The following is a 22,307-nucleotide window of genomic DNA, read 5'->3' as shown; positions in this document are numbered from 1 at the left end:
TTTGATTATGATGTGCTTGGTCGGTTTTCTTTTTTTTTTTTTTTTTTTTTTTTTTTTTAAATATTCCTTCTACTTTTAGGTTGACTTCTTACCATCATCTACAGGTTTATAGTTTCCACTAAACAGAGAACAGGGGTTCAAAGTCATTATTTCTTAATGTCATTCGCAGCAACCTGGATGGAACTGGGGACTTATTCTAACTGAAGTAACTCTGGAATGGAAAACCAAACATCATACGTTCTCACTCATAAGTGGGAGCTAAGCTTGTGAGGATGTAAAGGTGTAAGAATGATACAGTGGACTTTGGGGACTTGGGGAAAGGGTGGAAGTGGTATGAGGTAGAAAAGACTACAACTACACACTGAGTACAGTGTACACTGCTTGGCTGATGGGTGCACCAAAGTCTCAGAAATCACCACTAAAGAACTTATTCATGTAACCAAACACCACCTATTTCCCAAAAACCTGTTGAAATAAAATAAAGTCATTATTTCTTATAATATTTTCTGTTGCCCCTCCCTTCTCCTAGGATTCTAATTACACATGTCTTAAACCACTCGATATTTCCCACAGCTCACTGATGCTCTGTTTTTTTCTTTAGTCCTTCCACCCTGTGCTTCATTTTGGATAGTCACTATTGTTATCTATTCAAGCCCACTGATGTGTGTCTTACCTGCTATTAATCCCATCCAATATATATTTTATTTCAGATATTGCATTCTTCATCTCTATTTTTATATCTTCTATGTATTTCTACATCATCTTTCTGTTTTCCCCTCGCTTCTTAAACATTTAGAGCACATTAGCAGCAACTCTTTCTATATCTTTGTCTGCTAAATCAATCATCTTTATCATTTCTGGGTCTCTATTCAGGAAATGTTTAAATCCTGGCTATGGGTCATATTTTCATTCTTCTTTGTAAGCATTTTAATATTTTATTGAGGTAAAATTGATATAATATCTAATTAATCTATTTAAAGTGAACATTTGGCTGGGCACGGTGGCTCACTCCTGTAATCCCAGCACTTTGGGAGGCCGAGGCGGGTGGATCACTTGAAGTCAGGAATTCAAGACCAGCCTGGCCAACATGGTGAAACCTCGTCTCTACTAAAAATATGAAAATTAGCTGGGCGTGGCAGCAGCTGCCTGTAATCCCACCTACTGGGGAGGCTGAGGCAGGAGAATCCCTTGAACACAGGAGGTGGAGGTTGCAGTTAGCTGAGATCACGCCACTGCACTCCAGACTGAGCAACAGAGGGAGACTCCGTCTCAAAAAAATAAATAAATAAATAATAAAGTGAACATTCCTGTGGTACTCAGTCCATTCACAGTGTTGTACAACTACCACCTATACCTAGTTCCAAAACACTGTTATCACCCCAAAAGGGAATTCAGTATCTATTACACAGTTGCTTCTCATTCACCCTTAACCCCAGGCCCTGGCAAGCAACAATCTGCATTCTGTCTCACAGAATACCTATTGTGAATATTTCACACAAATGGAATCATACAATAAGTGACCATTTGTGTGTCTTCTTTCACTTAATATGTTTTCTAGGTCCATCTGCATCATAGCACGTATCTGTACTTCATTTCTTTATTGCTAGACAATACTTTATGGAATGTAGACTACTACAATTTGTTTACTCATTCATACGCTGATGGACATTTGGGTTGTTTCCACCATTTAGCTAGTGTAAATAGTGCTGCTATGAACATGTGTGGTCATGTATTTGTTTGAGTACCTGCTTTCAATTATTTAGGGTATATACCTATGAGTGGAATTGTTGGGTCATACGACAAGTCTATGTGTTCCTTTGAGGAACTGTCAAACTCTTTTCCCCACGGAGGCTGAACCATTTAACATTCCCACCAGCAACATATAAGGGCTCTAGTTCCTCCACATCATCCTCAAAACTAGTTACTGCCGGTCTTTTGATTCTGGCCATCCTAGTAGGTGTGAAGTGGTATCTCACTGTGGTTTTCATTTGCATCTCCTTGATCACTAATGATGTTGAGCATTAATGATGTGTTTATCTTCTTAGAGTAACTGTCTATTCCAAGTCCTTTGCCCATTTTTTTAGGTGAGCTTTTTGTTGTTGTTGAGTTGTAAGTTTTCATTCTTGTATTTGGCCATTGGTCCATTATAAGTTAATTTTTATACATGGCATGAAGTAGGGTTCCAACTTTATTGTTTTGCATGTGCATTTCCAGAGGCCCCCAAACCATTTGTTGAAGAGATTATTCTTTCCCCACTGAATCATCTCGGCATGTTTGTTAAAAATCACTTGCCTACAGATATATTAATTCTGGACTCTCAATTTTATTCTATCGTCTATACATCTATCCTTATGCCAGTACCACACTATTTTGATTATTGTAGCTTTGCAGTAAGTTTCATAATTGGGAAATATAAGTCCTCTGGCTTTATTCTTCTTTTTCAAGGCTGTTTTGGCTATTTGGATCTGTTGCAATTCCATATGAATATGAGGATCAGCTTTCCAACTTTTGCAAAAAAAAAAAAGGCCAATGGAATTTTGATAGAGATTGCATTGAACCTGGAGATTGCTTTGGACAGTACTGCCATCCTAATGGCAATGTAAAGTCTTCCAATTCGTGAACACAAAACGTCTTTGCACTTATTTAGGTCTTCTTTATTTCAACATGTTTTGTAGTTTTCAGTGCACAAGTCTTTCGTAAGCAAGTCGACTCCTTTAGGCTTTTGGATGTTACTATAAATGCAATCTTTTTAAATTTCTTTTTGGATTGTTCATTGCCAGTATACAGAAACACAAATTTTGTGTGTGCATTATATTGTACCTACAACTTTGCTCAAGTTATTTATTAGCTTTAGCAGAGGTTTTTCTGGATTCTTTGGGATTTCTATATACAGGACTATGTCATCTGCAAATAGAGACAGTTTTATTTCTTCCTTCCAAATCTGTATGTCTTTGTTTCCTTTTCTTGTCACACTGCTCTGGCTGTAACTTCCACTGTAATTTGAATAACTGTGGTGAGAATGGGTATCCATGCCTTGTTCCTGATCATAAGGGCAAAGATTTCAGTCTTTTACTATTGAGTTGGGTATTAGCTGTGGGTTTTTTCATAAATGCTCAATGTTGAGGAAATGTTAAAAAAAAAAAAAAAAGTTCCCTGCTATTCCTAATTTTGAGCATTTCTATCACGAACAGCTGCTGAATTTTGTCAAGTGCCTTCCGTATCAATTGAAACATGTGGGGGTTTTCCCCCCTTCGATCTATTAATGTGTTGTACTATACCACCCTTACATTCCTGGGAATAAGTCCCACCAGGCCATGGTGCATATTCCTTTAAATATGCTGCTAGATTCAGTTTGCTAGTATTTTGTTGAAGATTTTTGCATCTGTATTAATAAGGAATATTGGCTTGTAATTTTCTCATTATGTCTTTGTTTGGCTTTGGTATCAGGGTAATAATACTGGCCTCAAAGAGTGAGTTAGGAAGTATTCTTATTCTCTCCTCTCCAATTTTTTGGAAGAGTATGAGAGGGATTCCATACTCTTCAAATATTTAAATATGTGGTAGAATCCACCAGAGAAGCCATATGGTACTGGACTTTTGATTGGGAGTTTTTGTTTTGTTTTGAGATAGGGTCTCACTCTATCACCCAGGTTGGAGTGCAATGGCATAATCATGGATCACTGCAGTCTCAACCTCCCAGGCTCAAGTAATCTTAGTTTGGAAGGTTTTTAAACTAATTCAATCTGTTCACTTGTAAGTCTGTTATATTTTCTATTTCTTCTTCTGAGTCAGTTTTAGTAATTTATATTTCTAAAATGTGTCCATTTCACATTTCTAAATTTCTTAAAATGTGTCCATTTCATGTAGGTTATCTAATCTGTGGCATAAAATTGCTCATAGTATTCTCTTTAATCCTTTTTGTTTCTTTAAGGTCAGTAGTAATGTCCCCGTACTCACGTCTAGTTTTAGTTATACCTCTCTGCACTTTTTCTTTGTCAGTCTAGCGAAAGGTTTGTCAGTTTCATTGATCTTTTAAAGAAACAAACTTCTGGTTTCACTAATTCTCTATATTATTTTCCTATTCTCTATTTCATTTTTCTCCACTCTAATCTTTATTTACTTCCCTTTTTTCTGGTAGCTTTGCATTTTCTGGTTTCTTTAAGATGTACAGTACAGTTATTTGAGATATTTCTTATTCTTTTATGTAGATGTTTATTGCTAATAATTTCCCTCTCAGGACTGTTTTCACTGCATCATTTAAATCACATATATTGTTTCCATTTTAGTTTACCTCTAAGTATTCTCTAATTTTCATATATTTGTAAATTTCCATATATTTGTAAATTTTCCAGTATTCCTTCTGTTAATCATTACTAACTTCATTCCACTGTGACTGGAGAAGATGCATAGCATGATTTCAATCTTTTTAAATTTACTGAAACTTGTTTTGTGGTCTAATACAGCCCGGAGAATGTTTCATGTACACTTTAAAAGAATACATATTTTGGCAGGATGCAAGTGGCTCACGCCTATAATCCCCGCACTTTGGAAGGCCGGAGGCAGGTGAATCACCTGAGATCAGGAGTCTGAGACTAGCCTGGCCAACACGGCAAAACCCTGTCTCTACTAAAAATACAAAAATAGCCAAGTGTGGTGGTGGACACCTGTAATTCTAGCTACTCAGGAAGCTGAGGCAGGGGAATCACTTGAACCCCAGAGGCGGAGGTTGCAGTGAGTCAAGATGAAGACATTGCACTCCAGCCTGGGCAACAGAGTGAGACTCCGTCTCCCAAAAAAATAAAGACAAAAAAAAAAAAAAAGAATATATATTTTGCTGTTGCTGAATATTCTGTGTATGTCTGTTAGGTCTAGCTGATTTATACTGCTGTTCATCCTCTAGTTCCTTACCGATATTCTGTCTAGATGTTCTATCCATTGCTAATGTTGAAGCAAGCATTTTGTGACTGAATGACAAAAACTAAATTTTACATTGTTGGGTTCTGAATTTTGTTGTATTCTTCTAAATAGTGTTTCAGTGCAATTAAGTTACTTGGAATCATTTGGAACCCTTCTGAGGACTCTTCCCAGCGCCCTACGTATTCTACGACATCCAACAGGAACACGACTATTTGAAGCCTCATGTGAACTCTGGAAATTGTTTTTCTTAGTGCTTTCCAGAAGTGCTATATTTTTCTCTGGCCTCAGGTAGGGCCTGTCAAGCATCTACAAAATCAGAACTCAGCAAAAGACTCCAGGAGAACCCTCTGGAGATCTCCAAAATGCATGCTCACTTGTTCATGCTCTCTTGTTTTCTAGTGTATGCTTCCCCAGTGCCAATTCCAACCCTCATAGCTCTTTTTTCTCTGGTACTCTGCCCTGCAATTCTAACCACCTTGATCTTCCCAAATTTTTATCTTTGTCTTTTTATCTCAGTAGGACTGCTGGGCTCTGTTTTGGTTCCTCCACACCTTGCACTGCAACCAACAAACTACCTCTAGGCTCTGCAGTAAGCTGTTACAATTGAAGGGCTTTACCCTCACTTGTTCCTATTCTCTCAGGGATCACAGTCTGGTGCTGCCTGTCACCAATGTCTAAAAGCTATTGTTTATATATTTTATAAATTCTCAAGTTATTTAAGGAGAATGAGTACATTTTTGCTACATAACAAATTACCTCCAATTTTGTGGCTTTAAAAATCAAGCATTGGCCAGGTACAGTGACTCACGCCTGTAATCCCAGCACTTTGGGAGGCTGAGGCAGGAGGATCACCTGAGGTCAGGAGTTTGAGACCAGCCTGCCCAACATGGTGAAACCCTATCTCTACTAAAAATACAAAAATTAGCCAGGTGTGGTGGTGCACGTCTGTAGCCCCAGCTACTCAGGAGGCTGAGGCAGGAGAATCACTTGAACCTGGGAGACAAAAGGTTACAGTGAGCTGAGATCGTGTCACTACACTCTAGCCTGGGTGACAGACCAAGACTCCAACTCAAAAAAACTAAAAAAATTTTTTTTTTAAAAATTATTTATTTCACACAGTTTCTGAGGGTTGGTAATCAGGGAACTGCTTAGACGGGTAGTTCTGGCTCAGGATCTCTCATGAGGTTGCAGTCAAGATGTCAGCAGGACAGATGTTTAGGACTGGAAGCCTGACTAAAGCTGGGACATCTGCTTCCAAGAAGGCTCACTCACATGCTGTTGGCCAGAAGCCTCAGTTCCTTGTTGGCTGTTGGCAAAAGGTCTCAGTTTCTCACAGCATGGGCCTCTCCATCGGGCCGTTCACAACATAGCAGCTAACAATTCTCAGAGTAAGTAATCCAAGGCTGGGGGTAGTAAGGGAAGGAGGCGGAGTCATATTTGTTTTATAAATAACCTATCGTGGCCGGGTGCGGTGGCTCACGCCTGTAATCCCAGCACTTTGGGAGGCCGAGGCGGGCGGATCACAAGGTCAGGATATCGAGATCATCCCGGCGAACACGGTGAAACCTCGTTTCTACTAAAAATACAAAAAATTAGCCGGGCGTGGTGGCGGGTGCCTGTAGTCCCAGCTACTAGAGAAGCTGAGGCAGGAGAATGGTGTGAACCCGAGAGGCGAAGCTTGCAGTGAGCCGAGATCACGCCACTGCACTCCAGCCTGGGCGACAGAGCCAGACTTTGTCTCAAAAAAATAAATAAATAAATAACCTATCCTAAGAAATGATCCATCACTTCTGTCACGTTCTATTGGTTCCACAGATAAACCTCAATGTAATGTGTATGGGGATTACACCGTGGTGTAAATACCAGGATGCAGGGATCATTGGGGGCCATCTTGGAAGCTGGCTACACATAAAATAAATCCAGTTCCCATTATACCAGCATAGGCGAAAGTAGAAGTCTGTCTTACACATTTTAACCTCCTGATGTTTACTATTTTTCTTATCCCCTAACGGTAGGCTATATCCTACGCGACAAGAGATGTGAGCAGATTATAGATCCCCACACCCAGTCTTGGGAAAAAAAGTAACTACTACTAAGTAGCAGCAACTTTTAAGAGGAAAGAATAGAGTTCCTGGTGCTTGTGGCAAGAAGCAGGAGAACCTCGAAGCCAATGTGGGCTTGAGAAAGTGGTTCATTCCCCCAAATACTTTACTCAATTATCTACCTAAATGTCTGCCGTCTGCCCTCCTTTCCCACCAATTTCCAGAGTCAGGCAGCAACAGCCAAGAGCAATATTAATAGTCAAATTAATAGCAGTAGTAACAGGAGCAATGCTAAGCATTTTGCCTTTGTTATCTCAATTACTCCTCACAACAAACCTCTGAGATAGCCATCATTATTCTTTAAACTCTAGACTTGTTTCTTGGTAATCATACTCTGGTCTTACACTATCCAGTGTAATAAAAACTGTCTTTTTTTTTTTTTTTTTTGTAACACCTAGCTCCCTCTTGCCCTACAGGGTTCTCCTACTCCTTTGACACAGAAAAATTCTGTCTTGTCCTGCCGTCATCCCTTCCACTTCAGTTAGGCCTTAAAGCTTCCTCTTAGCTTCCATGTTCCCAACATCTACTACCAAACCTCACTAAAAAGAACTACCAGACTACTTTGATCCCTGTAAATTCCCAGTTGCTAGGCTCTCCCAATACAACAACTGCCTAATACAGACTTTTCCAATTCCTTAGGACACACTGACCTGTCAAGTCTACCTCACTAGCTAATCTCCAAAACTTGGCCCTATTTCAGCTACTCATTTAAAAATATTATTCACAGCATGTATCTTCGTAATTTACATTTGCTGTAGCTTACTGTTAAAATGAGTTCCTTTTCCCAGGGGACCTATAATTAATGATCCGGGAGAAAGGACCAAAATATACCATACTCATCATATTATGGTACCCCAGAAACTAGTATACTCCTATTAGTTATCTGTTGAATAATGAGTAAAAAGTATAGAGTAATGATTATAAATACTCAGAAAATTATCAGGGGACATAATCCAAAAAATGTTATTTACAAATAAAAAGAAATAGACGACAGTAGACATATATAAGCAATTCACAAAAGGCAAAACACGAAAGAACAAGAACTATTTAAATATTACAGAAACACAAAGTAAAATACCACCTTTTGTCAGACAGATTGGCAAAGACTGAAATTTTGTCAAGGAAGTAAGGAAACAGGTAGATACACTTCTGGCAGATATAACTTTGTCTTTTAGGGGGCTATACACCAAATATCTTTAAAATCCACATACATCTTTGACTAGTATTTCCATTTCAAATAATCAATTCTAAGAAAATAATTAGACAAACAGATGTATATTACAAAAATTCACTATGGCACTAACTACAATACAAAAATCTGTCCAACAATAAGGGCTTGGTTAAATTTTAGTACATCCAAACTAAGAATTATTATTAAATCACTTCAAAACATTACATATTGTATAAACCCAGTTTTTAAAAAGTAACATATATTCACATAAAAACATACCTGCATAGAAAAAAAATCTAGAAGTATACACCCCAAAATGTTACCAGTGATTATCTCTGTAAAAGAAGTGGAATTTTTTGTGATTTTTTTTGTTTGTTTTTGGGGTTTTTTTTTTTTTGCTTATCACACCTAATTTTCTACAGTAAGCATAAGTTGCACATGGATAATAACACACATTCTTAAAAGGCAAAAACAATAACTACGATCACAATTTAAAGGCAGAAAAGTGCTATTATCTTAACAGAACATGGAACATTCATGTTCCATGGTAATACTAAAGTTAGGCAAAGTTAGTAACAAATAACCTGGTATTCAATAGCCTAGTTTTTCATTAGTTTTAGTAACACATATGGAAGAATCTGTTACAAATAAAAAACCATGTAGCCTGGGCACAGTGGCTCACGTCTGTAATCCCAGCACTTTGAAAGGCCAAGGCAGGCAGATCACGAGGTCAGGAGTTCAAGACCAGCCTGACCAACATGGTGAAACTCCGTCTCTACTAAGAATACAAAACTTAGCCAGGCATGGTGGCGTGTGCTTGTGATCCCAGCTACTCAGGTGGCTGAGGCAGAAGAATTGCTTGAACCCGAAAGGCGGAGGTTGCAGTGAGGCGAGATCATGCCACTGCACTCCAGTCTGGGCAACAGAGTGAGACTCCATCTCAAAAATAAATAAATAAATACATAAATAAAAAGCATCTAATTCAGGTATCTTGAGAAAACAAAAGACTTCCCAAATAAAAATGTAGTAGTAATCCTAGAGACAATGTTGAAAATCACACAGTAAAAATCTCAACTGTTTCAAGCTGAGAATCAACTCAAGTCCCCTTTGCATGCCTAGGGTCTCATTCTGTTACCCAGACTGGAGTGCAGTGGCATGATCACAGTTCACTGCAGCTTCAACCTCCCAGGCTCAAGTGATCCTCCACCCCGGCCTCCCAAGTAGCTAAGACTACAGGCATGTGTCACCATATCTAACTTATTTTTTTTTTTTTTGTAGAGACAGGGTCCTACTATGCTGCCCAAGCTGGTCTCAAAATCCTGGTCTCAAGCAATCCTCCCACTTCGGCCTCCCAAAGTGCTGGGATTACAGGCATGGGCCACCACAGCTGGCCCCTTTATACATTTACCTTGAGAACCCTCACTGTTATGAGAAAGTGGTTGCCGAGAAAGTAAGATTCAAAAATTACTCATGAGTTTAAGAATTCAACTCTATGTTTAGCTGAAGAGAGTCTTTATCTCAAACTTGAACAGTTTGGGGGATGACAGTTATAGTCAGTAACAAGATGGAGGGATCTCTTATTCTAGGAATACACGTCTGTTAAGGTTGAGCATCCCAAATCCAAAAATCTGAAATCCAAAATCTCCAAGATTTCAAACTTCTTTTGTACCAACATAATGCTCAAAGGAAATGCTCATTGGAGCATTCTGGATTTTGGATTTCTGTATTAGGGACGCTCAACCAGTAGGCAAAATTCCAAAATCTAAAAAAATTTGAAATAGGAAACACTTCCGGTGCCAAGCATTTTGGATAAGGAATACTCAACCTGTACAAGTTAAGTATGTATATCTCCAGGCACTGTGTACAACTTCTAGCCAACATCCAGGGAATTGCTTGTGGCCATGTAGAGCGTTGCCTAGGAACTGTTTGCAGTGCCTGATTCAACATGACCTGCAACATAGCCAGTTAGTAAATCCTCATTAGGACTAATCCATAAACTATAATTTTCAATGAAGTTGGCTGGCATAAAATGATCATTTCCAAATGTCTGTGGCAGAATATGAAAAATTATTTTAACTGTAACCAAATAATTTTAGTGGCAACTTCACACCTATAACAGTTTGCAAATAAGGTCTCATAATGCTTCCACTGGGATTTGAGAGCAGCTGTGAGGTAACAGGAAGCACTAAGCACAGGACAGCTCTACAATTTCCTTAAATTATTAGTAATGTTTTTGATTAAACTAATTTTTGTTGCACAAGGAAAGTTTCTAGAAAACCAAATAACAACTTTACATGAGGGAGAGTTAGTTGCATTTGAGTAACACAGCAGCATATAACACCAAAACTGACAACATAATTACGTGCTTATTGTTGAAAAATAAATATCCCCTTGCTTTAGTGACAACTCTAGCACCATTCGTATGTTCATACACCCAACAAATAAATGTATGAAAACTATTTACATTGTTTATTCTAGGACCTGGGGATATAACAGTAAACAAGAAAAGTCACTGTCTGTCTTCATGAAACATACTAACAAGGGAGACAGATGTTAAAACAAATAATTACATATTTGACTATAACTGCAAATGTCATGTTATTAAACTAAAGAGCAAGTGCTATGACAGCATACAGCAGGACTGCAGTCAAGCAAGCCAAACCCAGGGGAGGGGAAGAGAGGTCCAGGCAGAGGAAATCTGTGCAAATCCTTGCAGCCAGAACAACCTTACCCAATCTAGGAACTGAAACAGTCCAGTATAACTGAAGCATTGAGATTATTTCTTGGGCACACATTAAGTCCAAGATGTATAAAGACATCCAAGAGATCAAGGTGGTAAATGCTACCTGAGTCTGGAGCTCAGAAAAAGAGGCCTAGACCAGGTATAAACTTCTGTCATTAGCTTAGAGATGGCATGGGATGCACAGGAACTAGGGATTTCTCAGGCAAGGTGAGCAGGACTATATATCAGAGGGCAGGGGGTCAAGATTACTTTCTTTTTTTTTTTTTTTTGGAACGGAGTCTTGCTCTGTCGCCCAGGCTAGAGTGCAATGGTGTGATCTCAGTTTACTGCAACCTCCGCCTCCTGGATTCAAGCAATTCTCCTGCCTCAGCCTCCCAAGTAGCTGGGATTACAGGTATGCACCACCACAACCGGCTGATTTTTTTGTATTTTTAGTAGAGATAGGGTTTCACCATGTTGGCCAGGCTGGTCTTGATCTCCTGACTTCAGGTGATCTACCTGCCTCAGCCTCCCAAAATGCTAGGATTACAGGCCTGAGTGACCGCGCCTGGCCAAGATTACTTTTTTTTTTTTTTTTTGAGACAGAGTTTCACTCTTTTTGCCCAGGCTGGAGTGCAATGGCACAATCTTGGCTCACCGCAACCTCCGCCTCACCGCAACCTCCGCCTCCCGGGTTCAAGTGATTCTCCTGCCTCAGCCTCCTGAGTAGCTGGGATTACAGGCATGCACCGCCACACCTGGCTAATTTTGTATTTTTTAGTAGAGGGTTTTTAGTAGGGTTTCTCCATGTTGGCGAGGCTGGTCTCAAACTCCTGTCCTCAAGTGATCCGCCTGCCTCGGCCTCCTAAAGTGCTGGGATTATAGGCGTGAGCCACTGTGCCCAGCCAATTATTTTTTTAATCACAGGAAAAAAAAAAAATAGTTTAATTCCTTCTCTCATGATTTGCAACCAAAAGAAATAAAATTACTTTGTTTCTTTCCCTTTTTTTTTTTTTTAAGAGACAGGGTCTCACTATGTTGCCCAGTCTGGCTCAAACTCCTGTGCTCAAGAGATCCTCCCACCTCACCTCCCAAAATGCTGGGACTACAGGTGTGAACCACCCAGCCTGGCCAAAAATATTTTCTAACACTATAGTTACGATACAATGTTCTATTTAACTGGTAAAGGTAAAATTAAATGTATAAAGTTCTTGGAAAAACCTCAAGAACTAAGAAAAACACTTCTTTCAGTGAGTCTAAAGTATTATACGCTGTAGTTTATCAGAGCACTTCCTTCTAGAGTTTTTCAGTGCCCTGGAAAGTGAATCTTTTTTTTTTTAAACAGATACAACTACTTCACAAGATTTGTCACTAAAAATGCTTTGAGTCTGCAGAACTGCCACCTATTGAAGCTATATCATGATAAGCATTCTGAACACATTAACAAGTCCTAAAGGGATGTGACATCAAGAAGAACAGACAAACCTTCTGCCTTGCACAACCAGAAGTTATCAACTTTCAGAAGATCATTCTAATCCTTAAACAACCTGCCCTACACAGCCTCCAATGATGACTATACAGTAGGTAACTGTTTTAAAAAGTGATGAGTCAGGTTACAGGTATAGAAAAGAAAAGCTGAGTTAAAATGTTCCACAATTTACAGCCAAAGCACAATGTACGCATGAAAAATGTCTTAACACAAACTCACCTGATTTATTTGAAGCATGTTAAGACAATATTGACCAAACTGCTGTATCCCTCACGGCTCCCAAAACTGGAAAATGAAAATGAAGAAATAAAGTTCAACTTAGTTGATAACCTCAATGACTGGTATTTTAAACACATGCCCTTGATAAAAATCAAACATAAAATGTAATTTATCCAGATCTCCATAGAACTTTCTATGATGATAAAAATGTTCTGTACTTGTACTATACAATCTGGTAGTCATTAGCCACATGCGGCTACTGAGCATTTGAAATGTGGCTAGAGCAATCAAGAAAATAAACGTTTAATTTTCTTTCATGTTAACTTAAATAAGCACATCACTAGTGTCCACCATACTGGACAGTACAGATCTGAACAAAGCTCCTTCTGCTTCTAGATTTCTAAGACAATCCCAACAAAAGTGAAGCTGTTAAAAATAAATCTGAGAGTTTCAGGTTAATATTTAACATATACTCTCTTTTTGCAGTCCTGTTTTAAACAGCTTTGTTCCCATTTTCTATATGATAAATTAATCCTAAAGAAGATGCAACACCACAAGTATTCTCTTAGATGGTATGGAAAAGAGCATATAGTACAATTATCTTGCTGAATATTTTACTTTTCTCTGTCATTTTGTCTGTTATCATCAGTATAAAAATAGTATGCATAATAAAATGTCAGGCTGGGCACAGTAATCCCAGCATTTTGGGAGGCCAAGTTGGGTGGATCATTTGAGGTCAGGAGTTTGAGACCAGCTTGGCCAACATGGTGAAAATCCTGCCTCTACTAAAACTACAAAAATTAGCCGGGCATGGTGGCAAGTGCCTGTAATCCCAGCTACTAGGGAGGCTGAGGCAAGAGAATCGCTTGAACCCAGCAGGCAGAGGTTGCAGTAAGCCAAGATCATGCCATGGCACTCCAGCCTAGGTGACAGAGTGAGACTCCATCTCAAAAAAAAGAAAAAAGAAATTAATTTAAAAACAGATGCCAATGAAGGGCAGGAAAGTCCAAATTATAAACAAATAAATCATGAGATCTTGTAATGAAAAAAAGTTCATATAAAATATAAATTATGTACAGACCTCTCCCCTAAAAATTATCTACAAAGCAACAATACAGTTGTGATACACAGCAAAAGGCCTATATCTAATCACTAGTGGAGAAACTTTTATGTTGTTAAATTTTAATATTGAACTTGCCCTTAGAAGCAAATGTTTTGTAAGCACACACACACATACACAAACACACACTCGTATTTGGTTACCATTTTTTCAAGATGACAAACTAGAGTCAATTCCAAATGACTTTGAAAACTTTTAATATTTTTCTTACAATAAGTGTCCACAGCATCTGCAATCTGCATCAATTTTTATTTCTAATTACTTTCACATTTCCTATGAGAATGGGATGCTGTATAAAGAGCACAAGGCCTGGGTATTAGTGAATTTGAGTTTTAGTCAAAGTTCTTCAGGAGATTACCTTCCGAGCCTTGGTCAAATTACTTTGTGTATCTTTGAGTTCTTCTTTTTCTCTCTTCTTTTTTTTTCTTCAATCTTTAAAAAGTAAGCTAAAGTCCTTGCGGTAGGCAGCCTCTAACAAATAGAATATAGCAGAAATAATGAGATACCACTTCCAAGATTAGGTTATAAAAATTATTGGGCATCACCTTCTCTCACTCATTTGCTCAGAGGGAAGCAGATGCTAAACTGTGGGGCCCTTTGGAGAGGCCCACAAGGCAAAGAACTGAGAAAAACCTCTGGCCAACAGCCAGCAAAAATTGATTTCTTCAGTCCAAGAGCCCCAAGAAACTGAACCCTGCAAGAGCCACATGAATGAGTTCAGAAACATCTTCCACCAGGAAAGCTTCCAGATGCGACTGCAGCCCCAACTGACAGCTTGACTACCACCTCTTTCATAAGCCACAGGCATCCAGCTAAGCTGCACCGAGATTTCTAACCCACAGAAACGGTAAGATAATGTTTGCTGTCTTCAGTCCTTAAATTCTGGTGCAATGTGCTATGCAACAATAAATAAGACAATCCTGTCCAACTCTATAATTCAATACTCCTATGGTGTTTTAGGTATTAATATTTGGCTAGGCAAAAAATAAAATAAAATCCCTGTTCAACATGAGCAAATGAGTAACATTAGGACGGCAAAGTGGCAAATTATAAAACTTAAACATTTACATTTTCAATTCAAAAAATGAGATTATTAACAAGTGTAGCATTAGTCATATGGTGTTAAAATACACGCATTTTCAATAGGAATGGAGTATCTCATTAAAAAAATACACTAGCTATAACTAAAAATACAAACACAACCAATCAACTTTTTTTAACTGAAAACAGTTCATTTAAAAAGTAAAATGTAAATAACCACTAAACCATCTCAGTGATGTAGTGTCCCTTGCTTTCTAGAATTTAATATTACTGGTCGGGCGCAGTGGCTCAGCTTGTAATCTCAGCACTCTGGGAGGCCGAGGCGGGTGGATCACCTGAGGGCAGGAGTTCGAGACCAGCCTGGCCAACATGGTGAACCCTGTCTCTACTAAAAATATAAAAATTAGCTGGGTATGGTAACACACACCTGTAATCCCAGCTACTTGGGAGGCTGAGGCAGGAGAATCACTTGAACCCGGGAGGCCGAGGTTGCAGTGAGCCAAGATCATGCCACTGCACTCTAGCCCAGGTAACAGAACAAGACTTCGTCTCAAAAAAAAAAAAAAAAAAAAAATTTAACATTATTAAGCATTCACCAACTTTGAAAAATTCCATTTTGTCTTTATTAGTATAAACTTCTAAAGTTACAAACGCTTATCTACAGAGCTCTACGTATTTCTTCAATATCAGAGACTGGTAACACTGGTGGCTGATTCCAAGAAGTAAGTACAGTAAGATATTGGGGTACCTTTTTGAAAGTTCTAAACTTTTTTTATCCTTTTTTTGAGACGGAGTCTCGCCCTGTCACCCAGATTGGAGTGCAACAGCTCAATCTCAGCTCACTGCAACCTCCATCTCCCACGCTCAAGCAATTCTCCTGCCTCAGCCTCCCCAGTAGCTGGAGATACAGGCACACACCACCATGCCTGGCTAATTTTTGTATTTTTAGTAGAGAGGGGGTTTCACCATGTTGGCCAGGCTGGTCTCCAACTCCTGGCCTCAGGTGATCCATCCGCCTTGGCCTCTCAAAGTGCTGAGATTACAGGCGTGAGCCACGGTGCACAGCCTGAAAGTTCTAATCTTCTGACACAGAAAAGATATTCCATGAAGTAACAAAAAAGAAAACTTTATGAACATAAAATTAACCATACAATTTAAATATTCTGTATGCCTTTTCTTCACAATATAAAGAGCTGGATAAATTAAAACACATGAAACTAGTATGTCTATAACAGCACTCTGTCATTGGCTAACATTCTGAAAATTCTACTTTTTTAACGAAACCAGTTATATCAGATTTATATCAATTTAAAATTTGTAATTTGTAATTATACCATGGACAATTCAGAATGCTCACAGTGGCACATGTCTTTAAGACTCTGTTTCTACTTTAAAGATATGCCCAGTCTACTGTCATATATTTTAAACAATTTGCTAAAATATCAAGACGTATCAATAAAATGCAGAGCAGTTTTATACTACCTATGGTTTCATAAAATCCACCTCCTCAGCAGGGCAGGGTGCAGTGGTTCACGCCTGTAATCCCAGCACTTTTGGAGGCTGAGGCAGATGGATCACTAAGGTCAGGAGTTCGAGACCAGCCTGGCCTACATGGCAAAACCGTCTCAACTAAAAATACAAAAATTAGCTGGGCATGGTGGCATGCGCCTGTAGTCCTAGCTACTCGGGACACTGAGGCAGGCAAATCGCTTGAACCCGGGAGGCGGACGCTGCAGTGAGCGGAGGTCACACCACTGTACTTCAGCCTGGGTGACAGAGTGAAGACTCCATCTCAAAAAAAAAAAAAAAAAAAAAAATTTAAAAAAAAAAATCCACCTCCACTATCAGAAAAGTTTCCAGCTACAGTTGATTCCAATTACAACTCAGTACTTTTAGAGAAATGTATCCTCGTGTCCCAGAAATGCCCTATCTGGTCAGGCATATTAGGACAGGCAATTCTAGATTCCAAACTACTAAATGAAAACAGGCAGGACAGTTTATAGGGAGAGGGCACTACAAACAGGGGAAGGCATGACGCTCATGAAGAATGGTCCAACCTGTAACTGCAATGTACTGCTGATGTAAGTCGTACTTTGTGAATTATCTGAGAAATTAAAAGCTGTACAAAAATCTGATCACCAATAATTAAACTACTTTATAAAATGGCACTGTTATTAAATATGTATAATTTTATATCAGCACCCATCCTACAGTTGATAGGCAATTCTCACTTAAATGTCTTATTTGACAACATGAAAAGCAAAAAAAATTTACTATCCCTATTCTTAAACTACAAATTGCTATGAAACTATCAATCCAATGCTTCTTACTTTAAAAAAGACATGGCGTCCTTTAAATAGTTTTTTAAAATGTTTTTCCTTTTGATTTTTTAAAGTAGGTACCCAAAAATGCTGCTTTTACATAAGGAAAATGGAAGTCTTACTTCACAAACTATTCTAGTGGAAAACTCTAAATACCACAGGCCAGGGAAAAAAAAGGAAACTAACATTTATCAGACACCAATTGTATAAGTTAGGTGCCACATTTTGCCATTTTTACATCAACTCATTTAATCCTCCTCACCTTGGGATGTGGGCATTATCTCCATTTTTCTAGAGGTTGGGTTATTTGCCTACAGTCACGCTGCTAGGTTTACAACCCAGTTCTTTCTGGCCCAAAGTCCTCTTTTCTTCACTACACACCAAATTATAAAAGACTTGTCTTCTTTTAAAACAAAAAAAAATTTTTTTTTTTTTGAGACTGAGTCTCGTTCTGTCGCCCAGGCTGGAGCGCAAAGGTGCGATCTCAGCTCATTGCAACCTCCACCTCCAGAATTCAAGTGATTCTCCTGCCTCAGCCTCCCGAGTAGCTGGGATTACAGGCGCACACCACCACACCCAGCTAATTTTTGTATTTTTAGTAGAGATGGAGTTTCACCATGTTGGCCAGGCTGGTCTCAAACTCCTGACCTCCTGATCCACCTGCCTCGGTCTCCCAAAGTGCTGGGATTACAGGCATGAGCCACTGCCCCTGGCCAATGTTTTTTTATTTTTTAAGCATCAGTTTGGTGAAAAATAAAAGATTTGCCTTCTTATAATTTTTCCTAGAACAAAGTCAAGGGCTTGACATCTAGGACAACATAATGGCAAAGCTCCTATACAGAACTTGGGGAGGATTATTTAAAATCAAACGATGCATACATAAATAAAAATTATAATTATCACAGATTCTAGACATCTAATATTTTGTGTACCTATAAGAGGCACAAATATATATATGTGAATAATCACACTGTGCATGTCTCAAACTATGCAGTCTAATAGAGAATTCAATTTTGCAATATCTAGAGTTTTCCCTCTTTATGATCTGTACACATAAATGATCAGATTCCCAGCATCGAACGTGTACAAAACAAAAGGAGATAATAATAGGAATAAACAGAAGGGTAGGCACAAAAGGAAAAAAAAAAAAAAAAAAAAAAAAAACCCTACCGTATCTTCTAGAACCTAAACAGGAAAACCGCTCTGCCTCGATTTCTGGATTGTTTATATATTTAAAGCTTGATGACTATCTTGGATTTTTTTATATTCACATTATTTATTGAAAAGCAAACCAAGCCACTCTTCCTAGCACTTCATTCCAGACAAGCCAAGTTAAGCTAAAATGTAAAATTTACATGGTTTTCCAAGCTCAAGTATTTAGGAGTTATGGACCACAATGTATGTAACTTACTCTTAAATGGTCCAGGGGAAAAACATTTTGTGTGTGATAGAGAGCAGTAATAAATGCATAAAATGTTAACAGGTGAATCTGAATAAAGGTTACAAAGATATTCTTTGTATTATTATTCTTATTCTTGCAATTTTTCTGTAAGCTTAAAATTACTTCCAAATAAAGTTAAAATTTAATAATTACACAGCATTCTATTTGAAATTAACAATATGTACTTGGATTATACAGCAACATTCTTACAAATACAAAATACTGGTTTTTACGGGAAAAAATGCAGTAATTTGTGAGCAAGTACGTACCATATCCTACCAACTAATTATCACTTAGGAGTAAATTTCAGACTAGCCTACCATATAATGAAATGTGACAATGGTAACTTGACTTGAAACCATAGCAGGAAAACACAAACACACCACATAGTTTTGCATAACTGCTTCGCAAATTTAATACAGGCCTGCTGCAAAAAGCAGCAATCTACAATTAAAGTGATATGTGATATCTCTTGTTTGCAGTAAAATACAAACTGAACAATGAAAACCTGGTCATATTACAAAACAGAGATGGAGAGTAAGTCTTGGTTTTGATAGTTTTATTAAATAAGATTTTTCCACCGCAGCTCAGTTCACAACAGTATACTTGAATCATCTAAAGAAAGCAAGGACGGGGAAGAAACACCCTGGAGAAATGTTGAAATCTTTTCTCCTCCAAGGTTACTATCACCCTGCCTGCCCATCCCAATTTTATTTCAAGTATTCACTATGCTGGTCTGAAACACAGGATGCATCAGAAGCCAAGTAATGCTCAGCGAAAGTTCACCAAAATTGTGAAATCAAACATTAAATAATAAACGTTTTCAGTTGACAGTAAAATATCTTTAAAAGATCATCTCTAGCCTTTCTTTCTGCAGGATCCACCCACTTTAAAATCCTTTGGTAAATTCCCAGGTCTACCCTAATTGAATGGTCCCTCTCTATCTGCTCAAGCAGTTCTTAACCCTTTGTAGTGGGGATAGGGGAAGGGGGACATCACGGCAAATATGGACCCTTACCAAAGAAAATTATTCACAAATGCAAAATTCTACACACATTTCCAAAGACTTTCAGAACCCCACGGCCATTATCCCCACCCCTCCCTAAGAATCCCACTGTGGCGTGCTCCTCCATAGCCTCTGCGGAGCACCCCCCGCCCCCAGGTCACAGCCACCGGCTCGCCCCCGGAGAGACTGGAGTTCCTGCTCTCACACAGCGGATTCTGTAACTGAGCTTTGTCTCCTCGCCCAACTCCCTTCACCCCGGCAAGGTCACTACCACCAACTACCCCTTTAAGCCGAGCCATCACGGTAGGAGTTCGTAAGAGCCACAGCAGAACTTGCCTGTCATAGGATACATTTTGTCCCCTCGGCCCCACCTACCCTCCCATTTCGGCAAGTTACGTCTTTACCACTCGCCCATTCTACAGAAATAGCCGCCGCCGCCACCCTCAGGCTCGCCCCGGCCCCGCCGCTCCGCCTCCAGCGCCCCCAGGCCCATTCCCCACAGACCCTCCCCAGGCCGCCCTCCCCTGCCCTACCCCAGGCGCTCCCTCTCCCTCGCAGCCACACCGTGGCTGCACTCGCCGTCCCCTCTTCCGGCCGCTACCACCCCGGCCCCCCAGAACCCCAGCCTCCCGCGCCCGCAGCCGCGTTCCTGCCTCCCCCACCTCCGCACCCCGACTTGGCCCGGCCTCCTCGCGTTCCTCCCGGCTCCTCCCCTCAGGACACCTGTGTCGTCCCACCCCCTCCGCCACACACGCCCCCACCCCCCACCCCAAATCCTTCGCCTCCCGGTCCTCCCTCCCACGCCGGTCTCCCCTCCCCCCTGCTGCCCCGAGAGAGCCCGAGGTGGGAGGGAAGGCGCGGGGGAGAGGAGGCCGCGAAGGGGGCCGCTCTTCTCCGGGTTCCCCGTGCCGCGGACCTGCAGGGCTCCCCAGCGCCCTCTGCCTCCTCCGCCGGCAGGGCGGAAGTCGGGGTCTCCCGGGCGCCCCCGACGAGGGTATTTACCTTCTTGCCAGGAACACTTTGCAGACGGCTCCAACATTGGCAAACAGTACAGAGAACTGACCCCGCTCGGCCGCCGCCGGCTTCCACCCCTCGGGCTCCCCGCCCCCCGCCTCCGCCCGCCTCCGCCCGCCTCCCGGGCGCTCCCGCCGCGCCCTCCCGCGCTCGCGCCGCGCGCCCCCGCCTGCGCAGCCGCTCCCGCGCCCCAGCACGCCCGGCCGGCGCGCGCGCCCGGCACCGGCTCTATCTCCACTCCGCCTCTCGCCGGCCCGCGACCAAGCGCAGCCATTGTTCGCGACGCAGCTCCCGCCCCCTGGCGGCTGCCGGGCCCCCCAGCTGCAAGCTCTGCGGGGCTAGCGGCGGCGAGTTGGGCCCCCGAGAGAGGGCCGTTCCGGGGGGCCTTGGGCAAGCGGGCGAGCGACTGCGCTAGGAGCGCGCCCAGTCCGCAGTCTCCTCGTCCCCGGCGCGGCTCCCCGCCCCCTCGTCTGCCAGGGGTGGGCCTGGGGCAGCCCCTTCCACACCTGCAGTCGGCAACTTCCTTCCCCCCCGACTGACCGTCTGCTCTTTCTGGTCCGCACCCTGTGCTCTGATTCCCCGCTCGTACCTTTCCCAGGCTCTCAGGCTGCCCCTCTGTGCTGTGCAGGGGACGCGCGACCATCCCGCGTCTGCTCCGGCCGCCGCTGTGCGACACACGGTTTAGCGGATCCTGCACCTTTCCAGACGGGGGAGGGGGCGAGGAGGAGGTTGCTTCACCGTCTCGTCCAGCAAACACCAGGGATCCGTAATCACCTGCTCGCCAAGACCCGCGGCGTGGCCAGACCTCCTCCTCCACCGAAAAAATTAGTCACATCAAAAAGAATCCTTGGAGCCAAAAATGAGAACCATTGAAAACAAAGCCCTAGATCCTAGATTTATGAGGCAAGAGTGCCAGAAAACAGAAATTACGTCTTGATTCGTCCTGGTTTTGATGTGGATTACTTTTGTCTAGATAACTTCAACCCAGTTAAGCTCGACGAAATTGAACACTTCGTTTAGTAAAGGGCACCAAAAATAATCTGACAATAAAAGAAATTTCGAAATAGAACTATTAGTGTGCTTTCACAAACTTATTCATTTGCAACGTTATTTCTAGAGTTTCTTCCCGGTGTCACTTCTCTGAGAAATGTCTCCCAGGCCGGTGATTTCAGTCATCATCTAAAACCAATCTCCTGTCTACACCTGGGAAGACAGTGTGTGTCCTGGTTAAGAGCAAGGGCTCCAGAGTCAGATAACCAAGGCTGGATATCCGCTTACTAACTGGAGAGGAGACCACCGGCATGTTACTTATCCTGAACCTCAAGAGGAGACTACATGTGATATTTCGTATTTAAATGTGACAATACATATGAAGCCCTTTAAACAGGGCCGGGCATGTAGTACCTCTCCTGGTACAATGTTAGCTACAGCTGTATTTTTCCTCCCAGAACTCTTTCCTATGCTTTTTCCCTCCTTTTCACCTCTGCCAGTTCCCTCGTATTGAACATGTTGCATCCTTCCTAAATTTGCAGCGCTCCTTCTAGCGGCTCACGCACCTAGTCAGCATTCTCATACAGTCATGCCTTACCTAGCCACAGGCATATGTTCTGAGGAACGTGTCATTGAGCGATTTTTGTTGTTTTGTGCACATCATAGCGTGCTCTTACGCAAACCTAGGTAGTCTAGCCAACTACTCGCTTTGGCTATATGGTATATAGCTGTTACTCCTAGGCTACAAACCTGT

The 22,307-nt window shown here is 41.1% G+C and overlaps 1 protein-coding gene across 10 annotated transcripts in view; it reads right to left on the bottom strand.

Annotated features, from left to right (window-relative positions):
* STAU2 (staufen double-stranded RNA binding protein 2) overlaps nucleotides 1–21,465 on the bottom strand; it is a 332,823-nt gene extending 311,358 nt beyond the window's left edge. For 7 of the 10 annotated variants that reach the window (XM_050802291.1, XM_050802293.1, XM_050802295.1 and 4 more), the window contains exons 1-3: nucleotides 20,552–20,750; nucleotides 14,099–14,211; nucleotides 12,621–12,686 (exon numbers count right to left, since the gene is read on the bottom strand). Coding sequence is in view for 3 of the 10 variants with exons in the window: in XM_050802295.1 (XP_050658252.1) it covers nucleotides 12,621–12,638 (18 nt within the window). In the remaining 7 variants the exon portion in view is untranslated. Of the gene's footprint in view, nucleotides 1–8,469; nucleotides 8,526–12,620; nucleotides 12,687–14,098; nucleotides 14,212–20,551; nucleotides 20,751–21,152 lie in introns of those variants that run through there. The other 3 variants (XM_050802287.1, XM_050802289.1, XM_050802286.1) reach the window with 2 other exon arrangements.
* Nucleotides 21,466–22,307: the final 842 nt, after the last annotated feature.

The sequence above is a fragment of the Macaca thibetana genome, chromosome 8 (assembly GCF_024542745.1).
Source record: "Macaca thibetana thibetana isolate TM-01 chromosome 8, ASM2454274v1, whole genome shotgun sequence".
NCBI classification, from domain to species: Eukaryota; Metazoa; Chordata; class Mammalia; order Primates; family Cercopithecidae; genus Macaca; species Macaca thibetana.
The sequence above is the reverse complement of the archived record's forward strand: the minus strand, read 5'-3'. Positions and strand labels throughout refer to the sequence as shown.